The following is a 23,707-nucleotide window of genomic DNA, read 5'->3' as shown; positions in this document are numbered from 1 at the left end:
AATTTTAAAGGAACTTGCAAATGTAGGAATCCCTGACATGGGAATTACAGGTGTGGGTGGGTAATAACCCCGGCCCAATCAGATTCTACCTACTGGGAATTTTAATTTTGAGTGGTGTCACACATAAAAAAATGGAAGGAAATTATAGAATTAAGTCATCTAATAAATGTTCCATTGAATGATACAGAAGTGCTTACTACTTAAACACCTAGAATTGTCTTAGTCCTATCCTTCTTTAAGATGTGTTCAATTCTACTTCCAAGTCTCTGAGCCACCCAAGTACCTTACCTATAAATTTATTATAAACATAGTATCTGTCTTAAAAATCTATTTTATTACTTGCAACTAAAAATCCCCTAACTGGGAGTTCCCACTGTGGCTTAGTAGGTTTAAGACACTGATGCAGCCTCTGTGAGGTTCAATCCCTGTCCTCCCTCAGTGGGTTAAGGACCCACCATTGCCGCAAGCTGTCTTGTAGGTCGCAGATGCACCTGGGATCCGCTGTTGCTGTGTCTGTGGCGTAGGCCTCAGCTGCAGCTCCAATTTGACCTCTAGCCTGGGAATTTCCATATGCAACAGGTGCAGCCGTAAAAAAAAGAAAAGTCCCCTAACTGGTAGAATCATTGCCATCAAAAATTTAGAAAGTCTAATGCAAAAATTAAGGTGTCGATGACTGGATTTGGACTTCCAACAGGGGAGATAAAGGTCTGCTGGGGCCAGTGAGGCGTCATTATGTGTGACTGCAAAATTTATGTGAAATGGGTAAAATTTAATGTTAATGATTATGAAGATATTGGCGTTACAGCCACTGTTTCTGAACATGAACCAACTATAGAAGATACTTAGGTCACACACTCTGGAGGCTGTATAGAATTGTACAGGTGACAATAATAACAGCTATAGCTTTAGAGTATGGCACACAAACCAATTCCTTCACTCTATTGCCATCCTTATTCTACATATTTTGCCCATCGGTACAAACTTTATGGGCCTTAATTCACTCAACAGTCCCATTCTCCTATTCAGGAGTTTCAAGGACCATAAAGCATGTAATGAAGTTTTATGTATTATACCATATAGAGAATAATGACAAACATCCAACCAGACAATCAACTGAACATATTCATCTTTCTTATTCTAGTTGCAAAATATAGACTGAAAGGTGAAAGAAGATCATATGAAGAGAAAATAAAATATGACAAATGGCATGTTAGTCTAATAGAAGAAAGTATGATTTTTTTATGAACCCAGATAATTATAATTATTATAAATTTACCTGTACTTCTGAAACATTATAGTGTCCGGGACCTGGAATAGCTTTCTCAGTGTTAGAGGCAACAGTCAAAGTACTTTCTCTGGCAGCCAAAGAAAGGAATGGAGCATAGCCACCTATAAAAATAAAATCATATCACTGGCAGATAAGATAGGATTCTAATTATTTCAGAGTAAAAGCACTCAAAAATGTATAAAATCATTTTGTAACCTCAATTGCTGAGATTATCTTAACAGAACTAATGTCTAGCCAGAGAAGTTGTTGCATTTCAAAAATTCTATGTAAGCAGAATTTGTATCAATATATATTAAATATAAGAACCTACAGAACTGGACTTACTAAATAACAGAACAGATGCCTCAAGAAAAAAAAAGTCTTTTTTTCTCCTAAGCATATTTGGTTGGGATGAAAAATGGCAGTTATATTTAGCTGATAAATATTTTCATCCTCAGGAGACCACAACTTTATATTTTTGGCAAAATATATATTATGTATAGAGAATAGCATATACAAATTTATAGAGAGAGCCTAGATAGATGGAAGTGAGCAGAGAGCAAGTAATTAATGATGTCTCCTTGCTTTCGTACATGGTTGGCACTCAGTAAATATTTCTTGATTGCCTGATTCCAAACAAAGGTTTATAAATCCAAAATATAGTCATAAGATTAGACACACTCAGTAGTTAAACTTAGTATACAGACTTAGTCTACTGAATAATTGATAAAAATTTTCAAGAAAATGAGCATATTTTAAGCACAATAGATATTAAAGAGGAAATAGGAGAAAATAGAACAGCTATATTCAACAGGTAATAAAAGTGAGGACTCAAAGCTTCTGAGACTCTTGTACACCTAAGGAAAACGTACGCTATGAGGATTCATAGTGATAATTAGCACAGTTTAAAAGATTGCAAATCTGGGCTAGTAAGAATTTTTTTTTTTTTTTCGGCTTTTTAGGTCCGCACCTGTGGCATATGGAAGTTCCCAGGCTAGGGGTCGAATTGGAGCTACAGTTGCCAGCCACAGCCACAGCCACAGCGACACAGGATCTGAACCATGCCTGTGACCTACACCACAGCTCATGGCAACACCGCAAGCACAGGTCTAAAAAGAAAGAAAGGAAAAGAGAAGAGAATAAAAGAAAAGAAAGAGAGAAGTACACTGTATGGGATTAACAACTAATTTTATGTGGGTTAATAAAAGACATTTTTCTCAATTCTTTATCACTTTAAAAAAATTGACTGTTCAAAGGAAAAATAATTTCAATTTACTGTGGCACTACTATGTATAATATATGGCCACAGTAGCACAAAGGATGAGATGGGGAAAATGGAAGCATATTTTAAGCAGTACAACATGAGGTAATACAATATTATTTAGAGGTAGACTACAATAAGTTAGAGATGTATATTGTAAACCCGAGAGCGACCACTAAAAATAAAATAGAAGTATAACTGGTAAACCAATAGTGGAGATAAAAAAATGGAGCCATTAAAAAAAACTCAAATCATTCAACTATGGTAGGGAAAGAAGAAAAGAGAAACCAAAAAAATAGGTGAGATAAATAGATAATAAAAAGCTAGAGAGTGAATTTAAACACAACAATATTGATAATTAAATGGAAAAGTAATAAACATACAATTAAAGAGAAGAGGTTGCCATATTGGGTAAAAAAAAAAAGCAAGACACAACGTCCTGTATGGTATCTACAGGAAACCATCTTAAAACATAAAGACACAGAGGTTAAAAAAAATAAAAGGATGAGAAAAGGTATCCCTGAATCAAAGAAAGGTGGAGTGACTAAATTAAAATCAGACAAAGCAGATTTTAGATCAAGGAATACCAGGGATAAGAGATGTAGTCATCATGATAAAGGGGTAATTTCATCAATGTAATTTATTGGGGTTTTTTCTTTTTTCTTTTTTTTGTTTTAAGGGCTGCATCTGCAGCATATGGAGGTTCCCAGGCTAGGGGTCGAATCAGAGCTGCACCTGTGACCTACACCACAGCTCACAGCAAAACCGGATCCTTAACCCACTGAGCAAAGCCAGGGATCAAACATGCATCCTCATGGATACTAGTTGTGTTTGTTACCACTGAGCCATGATGGGAACTCCCAACCTGGCTTATTAATCCGTTAAAAAAAGCAAGGAAGTGACTGCTATAAACATTAGAAGAGTACTTAACTGTTGGAGAAAGGGAAAGGGTGATGATTGAAATGGAAAATTTTTCAATGCTCTTTTACTTGAGTATTCACTTTTTAAGTTGTATATTTATATTTTATGACAGTTTCTGCATAATTATTTCATCTCACAATTAATGGTGTATTTTTTAAAACTTAGGTTCATACAGACACTGAGGTAATGTGAGATAGACATGAAAACTAGGAAAGCAAAGCTCAGGCTAGTTCTGAGGCAGCTGTCATCAGAACATGGCAGAAATTCTAACTGAATCTACCTAAACAAATACAAAAGTAACTGAAAAATACTGAAATTCATATAAAAATGAAAAAAAGACAAGATACCATAGCCTTATGTTTCAAGAAAACCAGTATTCATAAAATCTCCACTGAAGTTTGCCAATATTAATCACATAGAATCTTTCATCAATAGGTTAAAAGTTTATATGAAATACTGAGCTCAAGTAAAACCACAAGAAAATGAAAATGTTTATCCTAATAAGCTCCATAATGGATTTTTCTTTTTTACTCGTAATTGTAGGCCCAGTGCTAGTTAGGGTGACATGCTATCCTGATTAGCCCAGGACACAGGACTTGCATTGCTAAAATCAGGACATTCCTAGATAAACAAGGATGGTTGGTCTCACTATCATACTGCCCTACATGTTAAGCAATAAATATGGAATTGACAGGTGACATGCTAAGCCACACTTTAATCATCCATTCAGCAATACTGAATGTTTTATTATGTGTCAGAGAGAAGCAGTGAGGGTACAATAATGAATAAGCTAAGATCCTGGCCTCAAAGAGGGGCCTCAAATAGTGCCTCAAAAATGCAGGTGAATAAACAAATAATTACATTACAAATAACTAAGGTATAAAATACAGGAAAAGAGGGTTCTGGCCCTTTAGAGTTGGTGGAATGAAAGATAAAAGCTTGATATGGGACATATGAATATATTGACAGGTGACACTGCAACAACAAATGATAAACTGTCAGGCAGAAAGAAGAAATGAAGGATATAGGAGAGGATAAGATTTGAGAAGAAAGAGGTTCAATGTGAGATATAGTAAGCTTGAGGTACCAACAGCAAAAAATAAATCAGACTGGCACGAAGCAATAAAAGTCAGTCTGTTCTCTGAGAAAGCAGGTGGGCAGCATGTGGATAAAGGACAAGTTCTATAGCCACAACTACAGTTACAAAGCAAGAAGGGCACTCTTCACATAAGAGCAACTAACCAGATCTTTGAGACATATACTCATCTTCAGGGACATCAACATTTACAGCAATCACATACATATTTTTTTTCATATTTTTTTATTTTAACTTAAATATAGTTTGTGCTCCCTGAAATGGTCTCCCTAAATTCTGAATGGCTAATAAGATAACATCATTTTTGCTAGCATAAGCTCATAGCCATGAGTATAAGACCATGGACAGCTCATGCTTCTGTGGCAGATAAAACTGCTTCCCATTAAAGAAGAAATTTGGCAAAGAATATATTAAGGAGCCAGTGTCCCCCAGCTTGGACAACTAATATAGAACCAATAGAGATAACCAATATATGCTAACATGGGGTACCATTTATTATGTAAATCAAGCTCAAAAAGCAATGAAATACTCTTTAGCATAAAAAAATGTCAGGAGCCGTCACACTATTAAAAGGACTATGTTTTTTAATCCTATTTTACGAGGCTAGTCATCTATGGGAACAATTTGCTTTAATGAGACAAGACTTGATTGCTTCTCAGATAATTTGTGAGAAAATCAGGAACAGATCTCATTAATCTGGAGTTATCCTCCACTCACAAAATCAGAGCAGCTCAGTCCCTATTCCTTTGAGACTACGAGTCCTGGGTAGAAAAGAGTCCCCCGAATGGACAAAAGCTGAGGCAATGACACTTACGAATTAATGTACAAAGAATTTCCTGAGAAAAATACAAGGGCAATGCACTGGAGGACTGACCAAGCTGGTTACAGTAAGGAGATAATGATAATTAGAAGAGAAAGGCTGGGAATGAAAGAGTATCTACACTTTACTTGTGAGGTTCTTTTGAGGACTCTTTTGTAAATCAAAGTAAAAAGTAAATTACATAAAGTCTCAACATTTGCTCGTTCTATATCATACTCTACAAAATTTACTGTATATTCTTCTGCATAGTCCAGCGTGTTACCAATTTTAAAGAGGGGTAAAGTAGATTGTACCTTGGAAATAGATAATAGTTACTTTTAAATATCTTGCCAGGGAATTCCGTAGAGAAATGACTAAAGAGACAGCTATACCTTCTATTTATTATTATTATTATCACACGTCACTGCCAAGTATTGCTTAAACAGGATTCTACAGGCTGCAGCTGCTCAAGGTTCCCAATATGGAATTTCCTTGTTGCCATCATAGGTCAACTACAAAACAGTAAAAGAAGGGCCTTTCGACACTCTAATTACTGATCTCTTAAGCAGGGGTTACACAAGTCAAGTTATAAGAGTTTTAAATTCTGCCATGTGTAACTCATTAGATTTTTTAACTGTATTTCAAGAATTACTGTTTTTTTTTAATTAAGCACTTATGTATTAAGGTATTGAGCTAGAAACTGAGAACACAGTAGAGATCATGGTTATTGCCCTCAAGTGTCTCACATTTTTGTGAGGCATCCAGGTAAGTAAAGGCATCATTACAAGATAGTATCAAAGTACTTCAAGTCATTAAGGAGTCAAAGAAGAAAGACCTGAGACAGGGTGGAGTCAGAGATACCTTAACTTTACCTGAGGCTCAAAAAATTAGAATAGATTTACAAGGAGATCCTGCTGAATAGCATTGAGAACTTTGTCTAGATACTCTTGTTGCAACAGAACAAAGGGTGGGGGAAAAAATGTAATTGTAATGTATACATGTAAGGATAACCTGACCCCCTTGCTGTACAGTGGGAAAATTTTAAAAAATTAAAAAAAAAAAAAATAAGTAGGAATTAGCCAGGTAAAAAAGAGAGAGCTTATTCAGCAAAGATAGCAGCAGGTACAACGGCATAGAGGTGAGTGACCATGAATGTATAGATAATTGAAAGTTGAAATTGCTGATGTGTATGTTAAGTGTTGGTACAGGTGTGAGTGCCTGGAAAGATCAGGTAAAATGAGAGACCACGTCAGGGATCAGATCATGATCCTCACCATGTTAAGGAGTTCGGATTTTAACCTTGGTGTTAAGAGGAATTTTTTAAGCAAATACCATAATTATATCTTAGAAATATCACATTAGCCATAAGACAGAAATTAGATACTGAAGTAGGCGGAAATCAGTAATATATTATTGGTTTATTTCAGAATAGAAATAATAGAGCCCAAAGTAAGTCAAAGGGAGTAAAAGGAGAATAGAAATAATAGAGCCCAAAGTAAGTCAAAGGGAGTAAAAGGAGAAAGGAAACTAGTTTGAAAGGTACTAAGAAAGAACCAATAGGTCTTAATGATCACTGGGAAGAGAAAAGGAAGTTTCTAATAGCTCCAAAGCTTAAAGTTTATAATTGACTGGAGTTCCCGCCATGGCACAAGGGGTTAAGAATTTGACTGCAGCAGCTCTGGTGGCTGTGGAGGTGCAAGTTGAGTTTGATCTCTGTGTATGGGTTAAAAGATTCAGAGTTGCTGCACATGCAGCATAGGTCGAAGCTACAGCTCAGATTCAACCCCTGGCCTGGGAACTTGGATATGCCACAGGTGTGGCCATAAAAAAAATTTTTAAGTTTGTAATTGACTGACAAAAATGTTTTCAGGAGTTCCCGTCGTGGCGCAGTGGTTAACGAATCCGACTAGGAACCATGAGGTTGCGGGTTCGGTCCCTGCCCTTGCTCAGTGGGTTAACCATCCGGCGTTGCCGTGAGCTGTGGTGTAGGTTGCAGACGCGGCTCGGATCCCGCGTTGCTGTGGCTCTGGCGTAGGCCAGTGGCTACAGCTCCGATTCAACCCCTAGCCTGGGAACCTCCATATGCCGCGGGAGCGGCCCAAGAAATAGCAACAAAAACAACAACAACAAAAAGACAAAAGACAAAAAAAAAAAAAAAAATGTTTTCAAAGGGGCCAGTAACGGTGTGAAAAACGCTAAGTTTAGATATTTGAAATATCAGATGCCAGGAACCACCCAGGTAGACATGTCCAAAAAAAGGAATTGGCAACGCAAAGGCCTTACCATGTGGAGAAAGTTCGTCTTAGAGATATGAATCACCTGTATGTCTAAAGACTGTTCTGGGAGTCACAGAATCAGAAAATAGATAGTGGTTGAAGCTATGGATTTGAATGAGAAAGTAAACATGAGAAGAGCAACATGCAAAGAACTGGTGTAAACAGTTAAGATGTTTATAAAAATAACCTTTAAAGAAGACTATGGAAGGTTGGTTGGAGAGGGAGAAAATGATACCTTGATTCAGCATTTAACCCATGTTTATTAGATCCTAACACGTATCAGGCTGTTCCAAGACAACAGGTGTAAAAAGAACCAGGAAAAAAAAATGATGATGTTACAGATACCGGGGTAAGAAATATTTCTAAAAAGACAGTGGTCATTTGTGTCAAAATAAAATAAGGATTGAAAAGTATTCTAAGTGAAAGTATTTTGGGTGGTCATTGGTAACTAATAGATTGGGAGGGAGTTAATGCTTACAAGTCAGCTGCATTAAATTCGGATATGTAATAAGTTCCAAGGACACTGATATCAACAGCAGATGCTGAAAAGCAGTGAAAGATTAAGATGATGACAAATCTGTATTCCATCCAAAGAAACCTAAATTAACCTAATACCTTAAACTCAACCGTCATGTCAACAGAGTAATGGATCCTGGCACTTGTTTAAAAATACAGAAATAGAGTGGGAATAGGGAAAAATGCAAGCTAACAAGGGAAAAAAACACAATTTGGACAGTACTAAGCCCCACAAAAATTATGAGATTATAAAAAGCAAATTGAAAGTATGTATTAAAAGTTACCCCTAGTCACTAGCTGCAAACAAAAGAGAGCAAATAATTATTTAAATTATCCATTCCCAGAGTTCCCGTCAGGGTTCAGTGGTTAACGAATCCTACTGGGAACCAGGTTTCGGTTCGATCCGTGGCGTTACTCAGTGGGTTAAGGATCTGGAGTTGCAGTGAGCTGGGGTGTAGGTTGCAGAGGCGGCTCAGATCTGGCAGATCCCACGTTGCTGCGGCTCGGGCATGGACCAGTGGCTGCAGCTCCGATTAGACCCCTAGCCTGGGAACCTCCATATGCCACCGGTGCGGCCCTAGAAAAGGCAAAAAGACAAAAATAAATAAATTATCCATTCCCACTACCTCTCAAGAGTATAGCTTTTCTTTACAGAATGTGGGATGAAGGAACTCTTATAAAGTATGTTTAAAGAGAAGATGGGTATGGTCAGATAAGAAACATCTACCAGAAAAAAACACATGGGACTATCTTTAAAAAATATTGCAAAACAAAAATTTTAACGTTATATCTTAGCTAATGAATGTTTCTCTGGTTAGTTAGGAATGGTGTGTGAGGCAGGCAGGATTTCGAAAAAAAAAAAAAAAGACAGAAAGCGGTGAGAAGTACACATGATTTGGAGACTCATAGCCAGATCAAGGAAATCGAAATCCTAGATGTCACCTGTATAATTTAAAGAATGATGTAGACAACCATTGTAGAATCAAAAGTCCTCACCATTGGCTCACTGGCCTTGTGAAATGGGACAAATTTACTGGGTCACTATGCTGTACCACAGAAATTGACACAGCGCTGTAAATCAATTATAATTTTTTAAAGGGACAAATTTATTTTACTAGTTATCATCTGTGAAATAAGGACAGTATCTTCCCTGCCTACTTCATGCTGTTATACTTTTGAAGTGATGCTACTATGCTTTCCTCAGGCACACAGAAGCGGAGCAGGCTGAAAGTGAGGCGCCTGTCACAGAAGGCTTGCCTTTCCCTACCTACATCTTACCTGCTGCCTGCTGCTTCAGGAAAGGTACCTGGTAGGATCCAGGACCCACATGATCCTCAGTGCTGCCACCTTCAGCCAATCTAAGCAAGCGAGGAGCCCGATCGTACATAATGGCGTGGGGTCGGGGAGCGGTGCGCCCGCAATGGTATAAACTAGACGGCCAGCAGAGACGTGGAGCCAAAGGAAGCCGTCAACCATCTCTGGAGCCCCAGGAAGAACTTGCGTTAATGGAGCAGCTACCTTAGAGACTATCGGCCCACTTGCTCATTAGTGTCAGATTTACCCCAGGTTGATTTCTAGCCCTGCAGAAAATTGTTTAGGAGTGAGATGAGCCATCCCACACAACCATCCGTTCACCAACCGCGAGCCAAAGCGCTCATCTTAAGGGACGAGCTTAATGAGGAAACGCCCGCCCCCGTGCTTCCGGTCTTGACTCCGCCCATTTCTCTCCACCCGGAAGTTTCTAGGAGAGAGGTCAAAGCGCATGCGTACCGAGCCGCAAGTCTTCCCCACTAAGCTCCGCCCCGCGCGCTCAGCGTCCTGAAGGAGAGGGCGGGCCTGAGTCTTGGAGCTCCTCCTACTACACCAAGTGCTTTGAATCCTGGGTTCGTCAGAAAAGCTCTAGAAAACGCCCTAGGAGTTAGAGCTAACTTGACCGTGATCCATTTTTCCTTATAGTCAGACGGGACAGCTGGGAAGAAACTATGAAAAACTGTGAAAGAAAGTCTTAGCGCGTTCACCTCCCGCACTCCTACCAGAACTACACTCGCACCCGCAGGGACGAAAGCATCTCTGACTTTATTCGGTAGTAAGTCCAAACGGTGCTAAGAGAAACCCAGGAAGTGGTGGTGACAAGACACTGAGAACTAGGAAGGAGATGAAAAACTCACCAACCGAAGCATTGCAAACACTGGTAAATGAAAGCTGTTTCTGCTGTTAGAGACCCAGGCAACAGCAACACTGACTCATTACTCTGTTTATAAAATAAAGACATTGAGGAAACCCCAAGCTGTTTGTTCAGCAAGTATTCTATCCAGATTCTAATCATCCTAAAGGCTTAAACAGACCCCGTTTATTATGCCTTACCTGCCAATGAGTTATAGTACTTAGAATTGTTCCTACTACAAATTTGTACTTATTGATACTCTGGAGGACAGAGTTTGATACTCAATTCTGTGGGTCATTTATTCTGGCTTAATTGTTCTACATACATTAGAGTCTCCTCCATGCAAGGCTATCTGCTTCTCAAGAATGTTTCTGCATTATCTTTTTTCCTACTCAATAACTAGCTGAGTATTTACTCACTTAAAAAACATTTACTGGCATATACTGTAGGTTCAGTACCATGCTAGGTTATGAGTTACAAAGATTCAAGCAAGTCTTCAACCTAAAGGGTCTTATAGCTACTGGAGAAAGAGACAGGTTCGTCCTTAACAAGATATGAGAAGAGAGACAAATAAAATGATAAGAAAAATATCACAGTACTTTGGATATCCCCTCTTCCTACTAAGAAACTAGATACTCAACTGTATGTTGATCACAGAAAGCAAATTCAGGTCCAGGCCATTTTGCTGTAGGCACTGGTGCAGACGCTTGTATCCTGCCTTTTCATGCCTGCAACAGCTTAGGTTATTCTTTTCTGGGATAGCATTGGATTTGACATTGGAAATAGAAGTGCTAAAGCAGAATTTACCTGCTTCCTGTCTGATTCGACTTTTGTCCACAGTGCCTAACCTACCTTAGACAAAAAGGAGTTTTTTATATGATCTGTCCTAGGTTATTTACACATCTCTAAAGTGAAGTTTGTAAACTTAAGACCTATGTTCCATTTTGGGATAGAACCCAGTAGGGGATGATATGAGAAAAAGAATGGGTAAATGTATAAATGGGTCACTTTGCTGTACAGCAGAAATAGGTACAATATTGTAAATTGATTGTAATTTAAAAAAAAAAATTAAAGAAGACCTCTGTTCCAGCTAGGAATACAGACTTTCTTTACCTTGCCTACCTCCTCAGTGTGTGTTCTTTCCTCAGGGACCTCACAGAGAAGAGTAGCTGACCAGTGGCAGAACTCCAGTGTTTCTGGGTCTCATGACCGAATCCTATCTAAATATCGCACCACTGAGGTACAATCTCCACATTCTTCATAATTTTGTAACATTTGGTCACATAGAATTCTGTATCCCTAACAAAAGGCTTTTCTTTGAAAAAAAATTTAGTGTGACAATCCTTCCTCTATTTCCTCGATAATGGTTGCAGTTCTGTCTACCTTTCCCAGCTATTATTTCCCTCTAATGGTTCAGTAACCAGAATAATACACAGTATTTAAGAATTAGAGAATATTTTTAAATGAGGACAGTAAATCTTTTTCATTCTCTCTCATCATGGTAAATATTTCTTGAATAGAATGAGTGTGGTGCTAAAAATATGAAAATATATTAACACAGAATTGTAATTATATATGAACACAAAATAAAGAATTTAGTTCAGCATTTCAGTTCCTGCAAAATGCTTTTAATGCTAATTAATCACAATCTACAACCATTTCCGAGGAATTAGTAAGAGATGGGAACTATGAACTAAGGTTTATTTGGTTACAAAATTTGGATTCTTTCCCACTAGAATAAACTTTAAAATGAAACTTAAAACTTAAGGGGTAAGAATTCTGCCTTCGGTAGCATTAAATACCTTATAAATATTATAAAACTGAATTGATTTTGAAAATAATTTCAACTCCTTATGATTTACTGGCTTTCCACTGTTTCCTTTTTGGAAAAAAAATCAAGCAATGGTAACAAATCACTGAATGTGTCTCAAAATCAACTGAATATACTCTGTCAGTGTTATTTGAGGTCACCGCATATTGTGCATATTGTAAAGTAATTTGCACTCAGGTTAAAATGGTAAAATTTTTTATTTATATAATAATTTGAAGCTTACAAATTATATTTTATATTCAGTATTATGTTTAATATAAGTTAGTAGTTCTCTAATTTGCAAGCTTAATATGATACTGAAATGTGTTTTAAAAATTACACTATATTACCCAATGACCACCTTTTTCACTTACATGTATGGAGCACGTAGTATGTGCTAGCACTGTGTGAAGCACTTTACATGAATAATCTAAATCATTTCTCACATAAGCCATGAGGTATGCACTATTAACATATTTATTGATATGAGGAGGCTTAAAGCCATTACATTTCTTATTCACCGTCACATGGCTAATGCATAATGCAGCTGGATTTAAAGCTAACCAGTTTGACTCTAGAACCTATTTTCATAGCCATGATGAGGAAAATGCCCTCCAACTGTGCTTCCTTCTCATACTCAACAATCAATCATTTTAAAACATCAATTCTTTATTTGAGGGTGGGGGCATGTTTATTTATTTCTAGAAAAGAAACTCTAGAGGTAGTCTTTCGGGGATGATGTGGTGGCTCCTTGATGGCAGGAAACTCATGTTGCCCCACATCTTGATGTGGGTTCCCATTCTTGAGATCTCCTCCTGGTCCAAAAATTACCTACTGGAGCTCCAGCCATTATTTGCAGCAGGAAGGGAAAATAAAAGTCTTTCCCCCGCTGCCTTTTCAAGGAGACTTCCTAGAAGTAACATGAAAAAATATATGCATACATTTCATTGGCCCAAACTATGTCAGCAGGCACTTCCAGCACTGAAGGAGACTGAGACATAGAGCCTACTTCTAGGTACTGGTTTCTGTTGACGAGAAGGGAGTCATTGTAAAGAAGAGCACCTTTTGGTCTCCTCCACAAGCATCCTTTTGGAAAACTTTCCCCTTCCTTGGTGTCCAGGGTACCCTACTCTCCGCGTTCTCATTATACTTTCTCTTAACAGCACTTACTGCCTCTGTTTTCATCTCATATTTTTCTTTTCTCTCTCATCTTCATCTCTCTTTCTCCCTTGGTAATTTTATTCATCCTCATAAATCATGTTATCTTCTTTGAGATTGAGCCGTTTCCAAGTGTCTGCTTAACACTTAAATATAAGTGATCCACCACCATTTCAAATTAAACATTCTCAAACTTAATTTATTTTTTCTCTGGAAAGCCTGATCATCCTCCTCATCTCCTATTTCTGCTCAGAGGAGCAACATCTAGTGCATAAGGCTTGAAACCTCTTAGACTACTTCTGCTCTTCATGTTGCCACATACAAACAGCTGGCAAGTTCTGTTGTTTCTGCCCCTGTAACCTTTCTGAAATCTACCCTCTCACCTCATTCTTAGGTTGAAACTCTCAACCCTGCTGATTTGGTCTCTTCTAATATCTCCACTGAAATCCATTTTCCAATCTCTGTGTTACAGTTTATCCCACACGGTGCACTTTGGTTAATCTACTGAGTGTGATTTTGAGAATATGATTCTGACTGCTCAGGAGTCTCCTCTTCTTTACTAAAAATATTTGGCACTGGCTGTTTCAAACAATCCAATCTACCCTTTCAATTCTTCCACTACTACCCACTCACATAGGTTAACTTATTGGTCACCTTGTCCTTTCCGTCTCTGCGCATTTATTTAAGGCTTTATCTCTGCGTGGAAACACCTTCCCTTCAGTTGTTATCTATGAAGGCTAAGCTCTGGAGAGGATCCTTTTTTAATTCCTCACAGCATTTAGCATAGCACATTTTAAAGAGTACATTTTTGATGTCTGTTGAATTACTGTTTAAAAGGATGGTAAAATATAAAATGACACACCAGCCAAAAGGTATTGCTTTTGATACTAGCCTAGTACATTAAACTTGATTAAAAGTAACCAATTCTTTAAAATGTTAAAGAACAACAAAGAGTAGTAATTACTCCTTCAGAAAAAGAAAAAGAATGAGGAGTTTCTGTCTTGGCTCAGTGGTTAACGAATCCGACTGGGAACCATGAGGTTGCAGGTTCAATCCCTGGCCTTGCTCAGTGGGTTAAGGATCCAGTGTTGCCATGAGCTGTGGTGTAGATCTCAGACATGGCTCAGATCCCATGTTGCTGTGGCTCTGGCGTAGGCTGGCAGCCTCAGCTGCAATTAGACCCCTAGCCTGGGAACCTCCATATGCCGTGGGAGTGGCCCTAGAAAAGACAAAAAAGAAAAGAAAAAGAATGAACATGATTGTAGTAATTAATTCATCTCCTAAAGGTCCAAGTTTGCTTATAGTTTCTGTTAGCTTTTTTTAAAGTATTATTCTGTCAGGAGAAAAAGAGATCAAAAGAAAAAGCTTGGGAGTTAAGGGAGCCAGCTTTGTAGCAGTAATACCAAGAACCACAGTATTTTCTACTTGTTGGAGTGTGTTATGTCTATGCTGGTAAGCATATCTATACCAGTAAAGTGCCAGTTATTTATATGAAAATATATGTGAGGTCACATATCTAAGTAAAAATATATAGGATCAAGAGAATTAGAAGTAAAGCCACAAACTAGGAGAAAATATTTACAAATTACACATCTAGTAAAAAATTGTTATCCAAAATATACAAAGAATTCTTAAAAACACAAGAAAACAAATGCGATTTAAAATGGGCAAAAATAAAATAAAATTTAAAAAAAAATTAAAATGGGCAAAAGACCTGAACACCTCACCAAGGAACATATGCAGATGTGAAAGCTTATGAAAACAAATTCCACATGTTGTCAGGGAAATGCAAATTAGAACTACAGTAAGATATCGCTGTTTTAGTCAGAGTTCTTTACAGAAACTGAACTGGTAGGATAAACAGAGATATATACAAGGAGATTTATTATTGGAATTGGCTCATGGGGTCATGGAGGCTCACATGTTCCCACAATCTGCTTTCTAAAAGCTGGAGAACCAGGAAAAATGGTGGGATAGTTCGGTATCAGTCCAAAAGCCTGAGAACCAGGGGCATCAGTGGTATAATTGCCAGTCCAAGGTCAGGAGCCTAAGAATCAGGGCACTTGTGTAAACCCTAGAGTCTTAAGGCCCAAGAACCAGGAGCTCTGATGTCCTAGAGCAGGAGAGAATGGACATCCCACCTCAAGAAGGGAGAGTTAATTTACCATTCCTTTACTTTTTTGTTCCATTCAAGCCTCCAGGGGATTGGACTGCTGAGGGCAGATCTTTTTTATTCAGTCAAATGCTAATCTCGTCTAGAAACACATCCACAGACACATTTAGAAATATTGCTTTACCAGCTATCTGGGCATCCCTTAAGCCAGTCAAGTTGACACATAAAGTTAATCATCACACACTACACACTTAGTAGAATGGAGATAGGAAAACCAGACAAGCAAAAAATACTGGATAAAGAATCAGTTAATGACCAGATGATCCAGCAATCCCACTCCCAGGCATATATCCATGAAAAAAAAACCATAATTCAAAAAGAGTCATGCACTCCACTGTTCATCACAGCACTATTTACAATAGCCAAGACATGGAAGCAACCTAAATGTCCATCAACAGAGGCATGGATAAAAAAGATGTGGTGCATATATATACCATGGAACATTACCCAGCCATACAGAGGATGAACTAATGCCATTTGCAGCAATATGGATGGACCTAGCGATTATCATACTAAGTGAAGTTAGACAGCGAAAGAGAAACATCTGATATCACTTATATGTGAAATCCAAATAAAAGGATAGAAAATAACTTATTTGCAGAACAGAAACAGAGTCATAGACTTTGAAAACACACTGATGATTACCGAAGGAGACGATGGACAGGGAGGGATGGACTGGGGGTTTGGGATTGGTACATGCACACTGAGGTATACAGAATGGCTGGAGAACCAGGACTTGCTGTGTAGCACAAAGGACTCTGCCCAATATTCTGTGGTAACCTGTATGGGAAAAGAAACTGAAAAAGAATGAATGTGTGTACATGTATAGCTGAATCAATTTGTTGTACAGTAGAAGTTATCACAACATTGTAAGTCAACTTACTTCAATAAAATGTTAAAAAAGAGAATCAGTTAATGATATCCATTTACCCTATCATATCATTATGATTCTTACAAGTGTAAGAGGATGCTCAATAAGTGTTTATTTAATTAAATTAAATATCTAGGAAGTCCAGTGAAATAATGTGCTTTTAAAAAATTAATTGAGGAATTCCCATCGTGGCGCAATGGTTAATGGATCGATCCAACTAGGAACCATGAGGTTGCGGGTTCGATCCCTGGCCTCGCTCAGTGGGTTAAAGATCCGGCATTGCCATGAGCTGTGGTGTGGGTCACAGACGCAGCTCGGATCTGGCGTTGCTGTGGCTCTGGCGTAGGCCGGAGGCTATAGCTCCAATTAGATCCCTAGCCTGGGAACCTCCATATGCTGCAGGTGCAGCCCTAAAAAGACAAAAGACCAAAATAATAATAATAATAATAATAATAATAATAATAATAATAATAATTGAAAGAATGAATCAAACACAGGGAATCTGGGAATATAGTAACAAAAATGTGACTTCTCTCCCCTCCAGTACCAATTTTAATATACTTACGTCCCCCCTAAATAAAACAGTTTCTGAGGCCGCTGGGCAGCCAGGTACACGTGAAGGTTTGGGTTCTATGAATGCCCCAGTAGGGAAAATGGGAGGAGAGATGTTTTTTCTTTCTTTTCTATTTTTTTAAAATTTGTTGAGATGTAGTCAATGAGCAGTATGATGAAAGTTACAGGTTTACAACAAAGTGATTCACAATTTTTAAAGGCTATATTCCATTTTTAGTTATTTTTAAGTATTGTCTATATGCCCTGTGGTTGTACACTATATCTTTGTAACTTTTTCATTTTATGCATAATAGCTTGTACCTTTTAAACCCCTTCCTGTATCTTTTCCCCCCACCCCCCACTGGTAACCACTAATTTGTCCTCTACATTGGTGAGTCTGTTTCTTTTTTCTTTTATTCTCTAGCTGTATTTTTTAGATTCTACATGCCAGTATTACACACAGTATTTGTCTTTTTCTGTTTGACTTATTTCACTTAGTATAATACCTTCCAAGTACATCCATGTTGCTGCAAATGGCAAATTTTCAATCTTTGTTCATGGCTGAGTAATAGAATATTCCATTTTGTGTGTGTGTGTGTGTGTGTGTGTGTGTGTGTGTGTGTGTACCACCTCTTCTTGTTCATCTGTTAATGGACACCCAGGTTGCTTCCATATCTTAGCAGTTGTAAATAATGCTGCTGTAAAGATTGGGGTGCATGTGTCTTTTCAAATTAGTGTTTTGCTCCTTTTCAGATGCATACTCAGGAATAGAATTACTGAGTCATATGGTAGTTGCATTTTTAGTTTTTTGAGAAACCTTCATACTGTTTCCACAGTGGCTACACCTGTTTACATTCCCACCAACAATGTTCCCGTTTCTCCAAATCTTCAACCAACATTTGTTATTTGTATATGTTCTGATGATAGCATTTCTGACTGGTATGAGGTGATAGCTCATTGTAGTTTTGATTTGCCTTTCCATGGTTAGTGATATTGAGCATCATTTGATGTGCCTGTTGGCCATCTGAATATCCTCTTTGGAAAAACATTTATTCAGGTCTTCTGCCCATTTTTTAAATCAAGTGTTTGTTCTTTTGATGTTGAGTTGCATGACCTGTTTATATATTTTAGATAACAATCTCTTAGTCATATCAAGAATATGATACCGCATTCAGTAGGTTGTCTGATCATTTTGTTGATGGTTGATGGTTGGTTTCCCTTGCTGTATGAAAGGTTTTAAGCCTAATTAGGTCCAGTTGTTTATTTTTGCTTTTATTTCCTTTGCTTTGGGATACGGATCCAAAAAAAAAATGTTGCTACAATTTATGTCAACAAGCTTTCTGCCTGTGTTTTCCTCTAGGAGTTTTATGTATCCAGACTTACATTTAGGTCTTTAATCCATTTTTCATTTCTTTTTGTATATGGTTTGAGAAAATGTTCTAATTTCATTCTTTGACATGTAGCTGTCCTGTTTTCCCAGCACCACTTATTGAAGAGGGTGTCTTTTCTCCATTGTATGTTCTTGTCCCCCTTTGTTGTAGACTAATTTACTTTAAATGTGTGAGTTTTTATTTCTGAGCTCTCTGTTCCGTTGATATATTCATATGTTTTTGTGCCAGCATGATATTATTTTGATTACTGTAGCTTTCTAGTATAGTCTGAAGGCAAGGAGCTTGGATTCTCCAGCTCTGTTTTTCTTTCTGGAGATTGTTTCAGTGATTTGAGGTCTTTTGAGTTTCCATACAAATTTTAAAATTATTTGTTGTAGCCCTGTGAAAAGTGCCTTTGGTATTTAGACAAGGATTGCATTGAATCTGTAGATTGCCTTAGAGAGTATACTCATTTTAACAATATTAATACTTTCATGAGAGCAGTATATTTTCCTATCTCTTTGTGTTGTCTTCAATTTATTTACTGTCTTAAATAATTTTGAGTACAGGTCTTTTGCCTCCTAGGATTATCCCTATTTTATTATTTTTGATACAGTGGTAAATGGTATTGTTTCCTTAATTTCTCTTCCTGATAGTTTGTTTGTTAATGCGTAGAAATGTAACAAATTTCTGTATATTAATTTACTATCTGGCAACTTCGCAGAATTCATTGATGACCTCTATTAGTTTTCTGATATCAACTTTAAGATTTTCTATGTATAGTATCATGTCATCTGCAAAAAGTGACAGTTTTACTTCTTTCTTTACAATTTGGATTCCTTTTACTTATTTTTATTCCCTGATTGCTGTGACTAAGGCTTCCAAAACTGTGTTGAGCACAAGTGCCAAGAGTAGGTATCCTTGTCTTCTTCCTGATCTTTGAGGAAATGCTTTTAGTTTTTCACCATTGAGTATGATATTAGCTGTGGTTTGTCAAATAGGGCCTTTATTATGTTGAGGTATATTTCCCATATGCCTACTTTCTAGAAAGTTTTTATCATAAATGGGTACTGAATTTTGTCAAAAGCCTTTTCTGCATCTATTGAGATGATCGTATATTTTTTACTCTTCAACTTGTTAATATAGTGTATCACATTGATTGACTTACAGTCTTTTTAAAAATTCCTGTATACCTAGGGTAAATCCCACTTGGTCATAGTGTATGATCCTTAAAATATATTGTTGGATTCAGTTTGCTAATATTTTGTTAAAGATTTTTGCATCTATATTCATCAGTGATATTTACCTTTAATTTTCTTTTTTTATGATATATTTGTGTGCTTTCAGTATCAGGGTAAAAGTGTCCTCATAGGAGTAGAAGCATTTCTTCCCCTGTAATTTTTTGGAGTAGATTGAGAAGGATAGGAGTTTATTCTTCTCTAAATGTTTGGTAGAATTAACCTGTGAAGCTGTCTAGTCCTAGACTTTTGCTCGTTGAAATTTTTAAAATTACTTATCCATTTTATTACTGGTAATTGTTCAGTTCATATCTTGTTTCTTCCTGGCTCTTCTTAGAAGATTGTACCTTTCTTAGGCTTTGTCCGTTTCTTCTAGGTTGTCTATTTTATTGGCTTATAGTTGCTTATAGTAGCCGCTTATGGTCCTTTTTATTCTGTGGTGTCAATTGTTGCTTTGCCCTTTGCATTTCTAATTTTATTGATTTGAGCCCTCTTTTTTTTTTTTTTCTTCCTGCATCTGGTTAAAGGTTTATCAATTTTATTTATCTTTTCAAAGAACCAGCTTTCAGTTTCATTTATCTTTTCTATTTTTTTAAAGTCTGTTTTATTTACTTCTACCTTGATCTTTATGATTTATTTCCTTCTTCTAACTTTGAGTTTTGTTTCTTCTTTTTCTGATTGTTTTAGGTGTAAGTTTAGGCTGTTTATTTGAGATTTTTCTTATTTACTGAGGTAAGCTTATATCACTATAAACTTCTCTCTTAGAACTGCTTTGGAGTTCCCATCGTGGCGCAGTGGTTAACGAATCCGACTAGGAACCATGAGGTTGTGGGTTCGATCCCTGCCCTTGCTCAGTGGGTTAACGATCCGGCGTTGCCGTGAGCTGTGGTGTAGGTTGCAGATGCGGCTCTAATCCCGAGTTGCTGTGGCTCTGGCATAGGCTGGCAGCTACAGCTCCGATTAGACCCCTAGCCTGGGAAACTCCATATGCCGCGGGAGCAGCCCAAGAAATGGCAAAAAGACAAAAAAAAAAAAAAAAAAAAAAAAAGAACTGCTTTGCTGTGTCCCATATGTTCTGGATTGTTGCGGTTTTGTTTTCATTTGTCTCTTGGTATTTGTTTGTTTGTTTTTGCTTTTCAGAGCCGCATCTGTGTCATATGGAGATTCCCAGGCTAGGGGGTCAAATTGATGCTGCAGCTGCCAGTCTATGCCACAGCCATAGCAACACAGGATCTGAGCTACATCTGTGACCTGCACCATAGCTCACAGCAATGCCAGATCCTCAACCTACTAAGCAAGGCCAGGGATTGAAACTGCATCCTCATGGATACTAGTTGGGTTTGTTATCACTAAGCCATGGCAGGAACTCCTCTAGGTATTTTTTGATTTCCTCTTTGAGTTCTTCAGTGACCCATTGATTGTTTAGCAACATATTGTTTAACCTCCACGTTGTTTGTGTTTTTTTGAAGTTTTTTTTTTTTCTTGTAGTTGATATCTAGTCCCAGAGTGTTGTAGTCAGAAAAGATGCTTGATATGATTTCATTTTTCTTAAATTTTTAGAGGCTTCTTTTGTGGCCTAACATGCGATCTGTCCTGGAGCATGTTCCACATGCACTTGAAAAGAGTGTGTAAAAAAAAAAAAAAAAAAAAGAAAAGAGTGTGTATTCTACTGTTATTGGATGGGAATGTTTTATATATATATCTCTTTTAAGTCCCATCTGTCTACTGTGTCATTTAAGGGCAGTGCTTCCTTATTGATTTTCTGTGTATATAATCTATCCACTGATGTAAGTGTGGTATTAAAATCCCCTACTGTTATTGTGTTACTGTCAGTTTCTCCTTTTATGTCTGTTAATATTTTCTTTATATATTTAGGTGCTCCTATATTGGGTGCATATATATTTACAATTTTTATGTCTTCTTCTGGGATTGATCCTCTGATCATTATATAATGTCCTCCTTGTCTCTTGTAACAGTCTTTATTTTAAAGTCTATTTTTTCCAATGTAAGCATTGCTACTATGGCTTTCTTTTGACTTATATTACCATGGAGTGCCTTTTCCCATACCCTCCCTTTCAGTCTGTGTGTGACTTTATATCAGAAGTGAGTCTCTTGTGGACTGCATATATAAAGGTCTTGCTTTTACATCCATTTCTGTGTCTTTTGATTGGAACATTTCATCAGTTTACATTTATGATTATTATTAATATGTATGTTCTTATTGCTGTTTTGGGGTTGTATTTTTTTGTTCCTTCTTGTTGTCTTTTCTCTTGTGGTTTGGTGACTATCTTTAGTGTTATGTTTTGATTTCTTTTTCTTTTTTGTATGTGTATTTATTGTAGAACTTTGGTCTGTAGTTACCATCAGGATTTTATATAACAATCTATAAGTATACATGATTGCTCTAAGTTGCTGATATCTTCCTTTCAAATGCATTTTAACAACCCTGCATTTGTTCTTTCCTCCCCTCCTGCTTACTGTTTCTGATATCATATTTTATATCTAATTGTTTGGCCCTCAACTGATTATTCTGAATGTAGATGATTTTAATACTTCTGCCTTTTAATCTTCCTACTAGTGTGTGGATGAGTCCCTACCTTTACTGTATATTTACCTTTATTGAAGAGCTTTTTCATTTCATAATTTTCTTTCTTCCCCCCCAATGGTAGAATTCTTTTTTTTTTTTTTTTGTCTTTTTGCCTTTTTGTCTTTTTAGTTCCATACCCGCAGCATATGGAGGTTCCCAGGCTAGGGGTCAAATTGGAGATGTAGCCTCCGGCCTATGCGAGAGCCACAGCAACAGCACATCCAAGCCACGTCTGTGACCTACACCACAGCTCATGGCAATGCCAGATCCTTAACCCACTGAGCAAGGCCAGGGATCGAATCCGCAACCCTATGGTTCCCAGTTGGATTTGATTCCACTGTGCCACGATGGGAACTCCCTAGAATTCTTTTTTATTAGAGTATAGTGGTGTGTCAGTTTCTGCTGTACAACATAGTGACCCAGTCATACATATATATATATATATATATTCTTTTTCTCTTGTTACCTTTCATCATAGTCTATCCTAAGAGATTGGATAGAATTCTCTGTGCTATACCGTAGGATCTCATTGCTTACTATTCTCAATGTAATAATTTGTGTCTACCAACCCTAAACTCTCCATCTATCACACTTCCTCCCCCTCCCCCTTGGCAAACACAAGTCTGTTTTCTATGTCCATGAGTCTGCCTCTGCTCTGCAGATAGATTCATTTGTGCCATATTTTAGATTTTATATGTAAGTGATATCATATGGTCCTTGTCTTTCTCTTTTCATTTCATAATTTTCATCTTTCTAGTTGTGGTCTTTCTTTTTCACCTTGAGAATTTCCTTTAATATCTCTCATAAAGCTGGTTTTATCATGTTGAGCTCTTAGCTTTTGCTTGTTTGTAAAGCTTTTGAACTCTCCATCAAATCTGAATGAGAACCTTGCTAAATATTCTTTGTTGTAGGTTTTTCCCTTTAGTCACTCGAAATCTACCATGCCATTCTTTTCTTGTCTGCAGTTTCTGCTGAAAAGTCAGCTGGTAGTCTTATGGGCATTCCTTTGTATGTTATTTGTTGCTTTTCATTTGCTGCTTTTAATTTTCTCCCCTTAATTTTTGCCATTTTAATTACAGTGTGTCTTGGTGTATTCCTCTTTGGGTTGATCCTTTCTGGGACTCTCTGTGCTTCCTGGACTTTGATGTCTGTTTCCTTTGCCAGGTTAGGGAAGTTTTCAGCTATTATGTCTTCAAATATATTCTCAGCCTTTTTGTCTCTCTCCTCTTCTTCTGGAACCCCTATAGTGTGAATATTAGTGCACTTGATATTTTTCCAGAGGTCTCTTAAACTGCCCTCATTTCTTCTGTTTGGGTTTTTTCTGTTCAATGACAATGATTTCCACTACTCTGTCATCCAACTCACTGATTTGTTTCTCTATATCATTTAGTCTACTGTTGATTCCTTCTTACATATTTTTCATTTCAATTTTGTATTCTTCTCTCTCATTGCTTGTTCTTTATATTTTCTATCTCTTTGTTGAAAACTTGGCATTCCTGTTGTAGCTCAGCAGAAATGAATCTGACTAGCATCCATGAGGATGCAGGTTCATCCCTGGCTGCGATCAGTGGATTAAGGACCTGGCGTTGCCATGATCTGTGGTGTAGGTCACAGACATGGCTCGGATATGGCATTGCTATGGTTGTGG

The 23,707-nt window shown here is 37.4% G+C and overlaps 1 protein-coding gene and 1 long non-coding RNA gene across 13 annotated transcripts in view; one reads left to right on the top strand and one right to left on the bottom strand.

The window, feature by feature from the left end:
• STPG2 (sperm tail PG-rich repeat containing 2) overlaps positions 1 to 9,851 on the bottom strand; it is a 552,915-nt gene extending 543,064 nt beyond the window's left edge. For 8 of the 9 annotated variants that reach the window (XM_084973377.1, XM_084973378.1, XM_084973379.1 and 5 more), the window contains exons 1-2: positions 9,415 to 9,851; positions 1,277 to 1,389 (exon numbers count right to left, since the gene is read on the bottom strand). In XM_084973377.1, the coding sequence (XP_084829503.1) occupies positions 1,277 to 1,389; positions 9,415 to 9,523 (222 nt within the window). In that variant the 5' untranslated portion in view covers positions 9,524 to 9,851. Of the gene's footprint in view, positions 1 to 1,276; positions 1,390 to 2,237; positions 2,377 to 9,414 lie in introns of all 9 variants that reach the window. The other variant, XM_084973380.1, reaches the window with a different exon arrangement.
• Positions 9,852 to 9,883: 32 nt separating this feature from the next.
• Positions 9,884 to 23,707, top strand: part of LOC102160109 (uncharacterized) — a 48,196-nt gene continuing 34,372 nt past the window's right edge. For all 4 annotated transcript variants that reach the window (XR_014813345.1, XR_014813346.1, XR_305112.3 and 1 more), the window contains exons 1-2: positions 9,884 to 10,327; positions 11,449 to 11,540. This is a non-coding gene — a long non-coding RNA (uncharacterized LOC102160109). The remainder of the gene's footprint in view (positions 10,328 to 11,448; positions 11,541 to 23,707) is intronic.

Source organism: Sus scrofa, chromosome 8 (genome assembly GCF_054392235.1).
Source record: "Sus scrofa isolate SSC_HxYL_T2T_F1_AM1 chromosome 8, Sscrofa_HxYL_maternal_Yorkshire_Landrace_v2.0, whole genome shotgun sequence".
In the NCBI taxonomy this organism is placed as follows: Eukaryota; Metazoa; Chordata; class Mammalia; order Artiodactyla; family Suidae; genus Sus; species Sus scrofa.
Note: the sequence above shows the minus strand (reverse complement) of the source record. Positions and strands in the feature narration are given on the sequence as shown.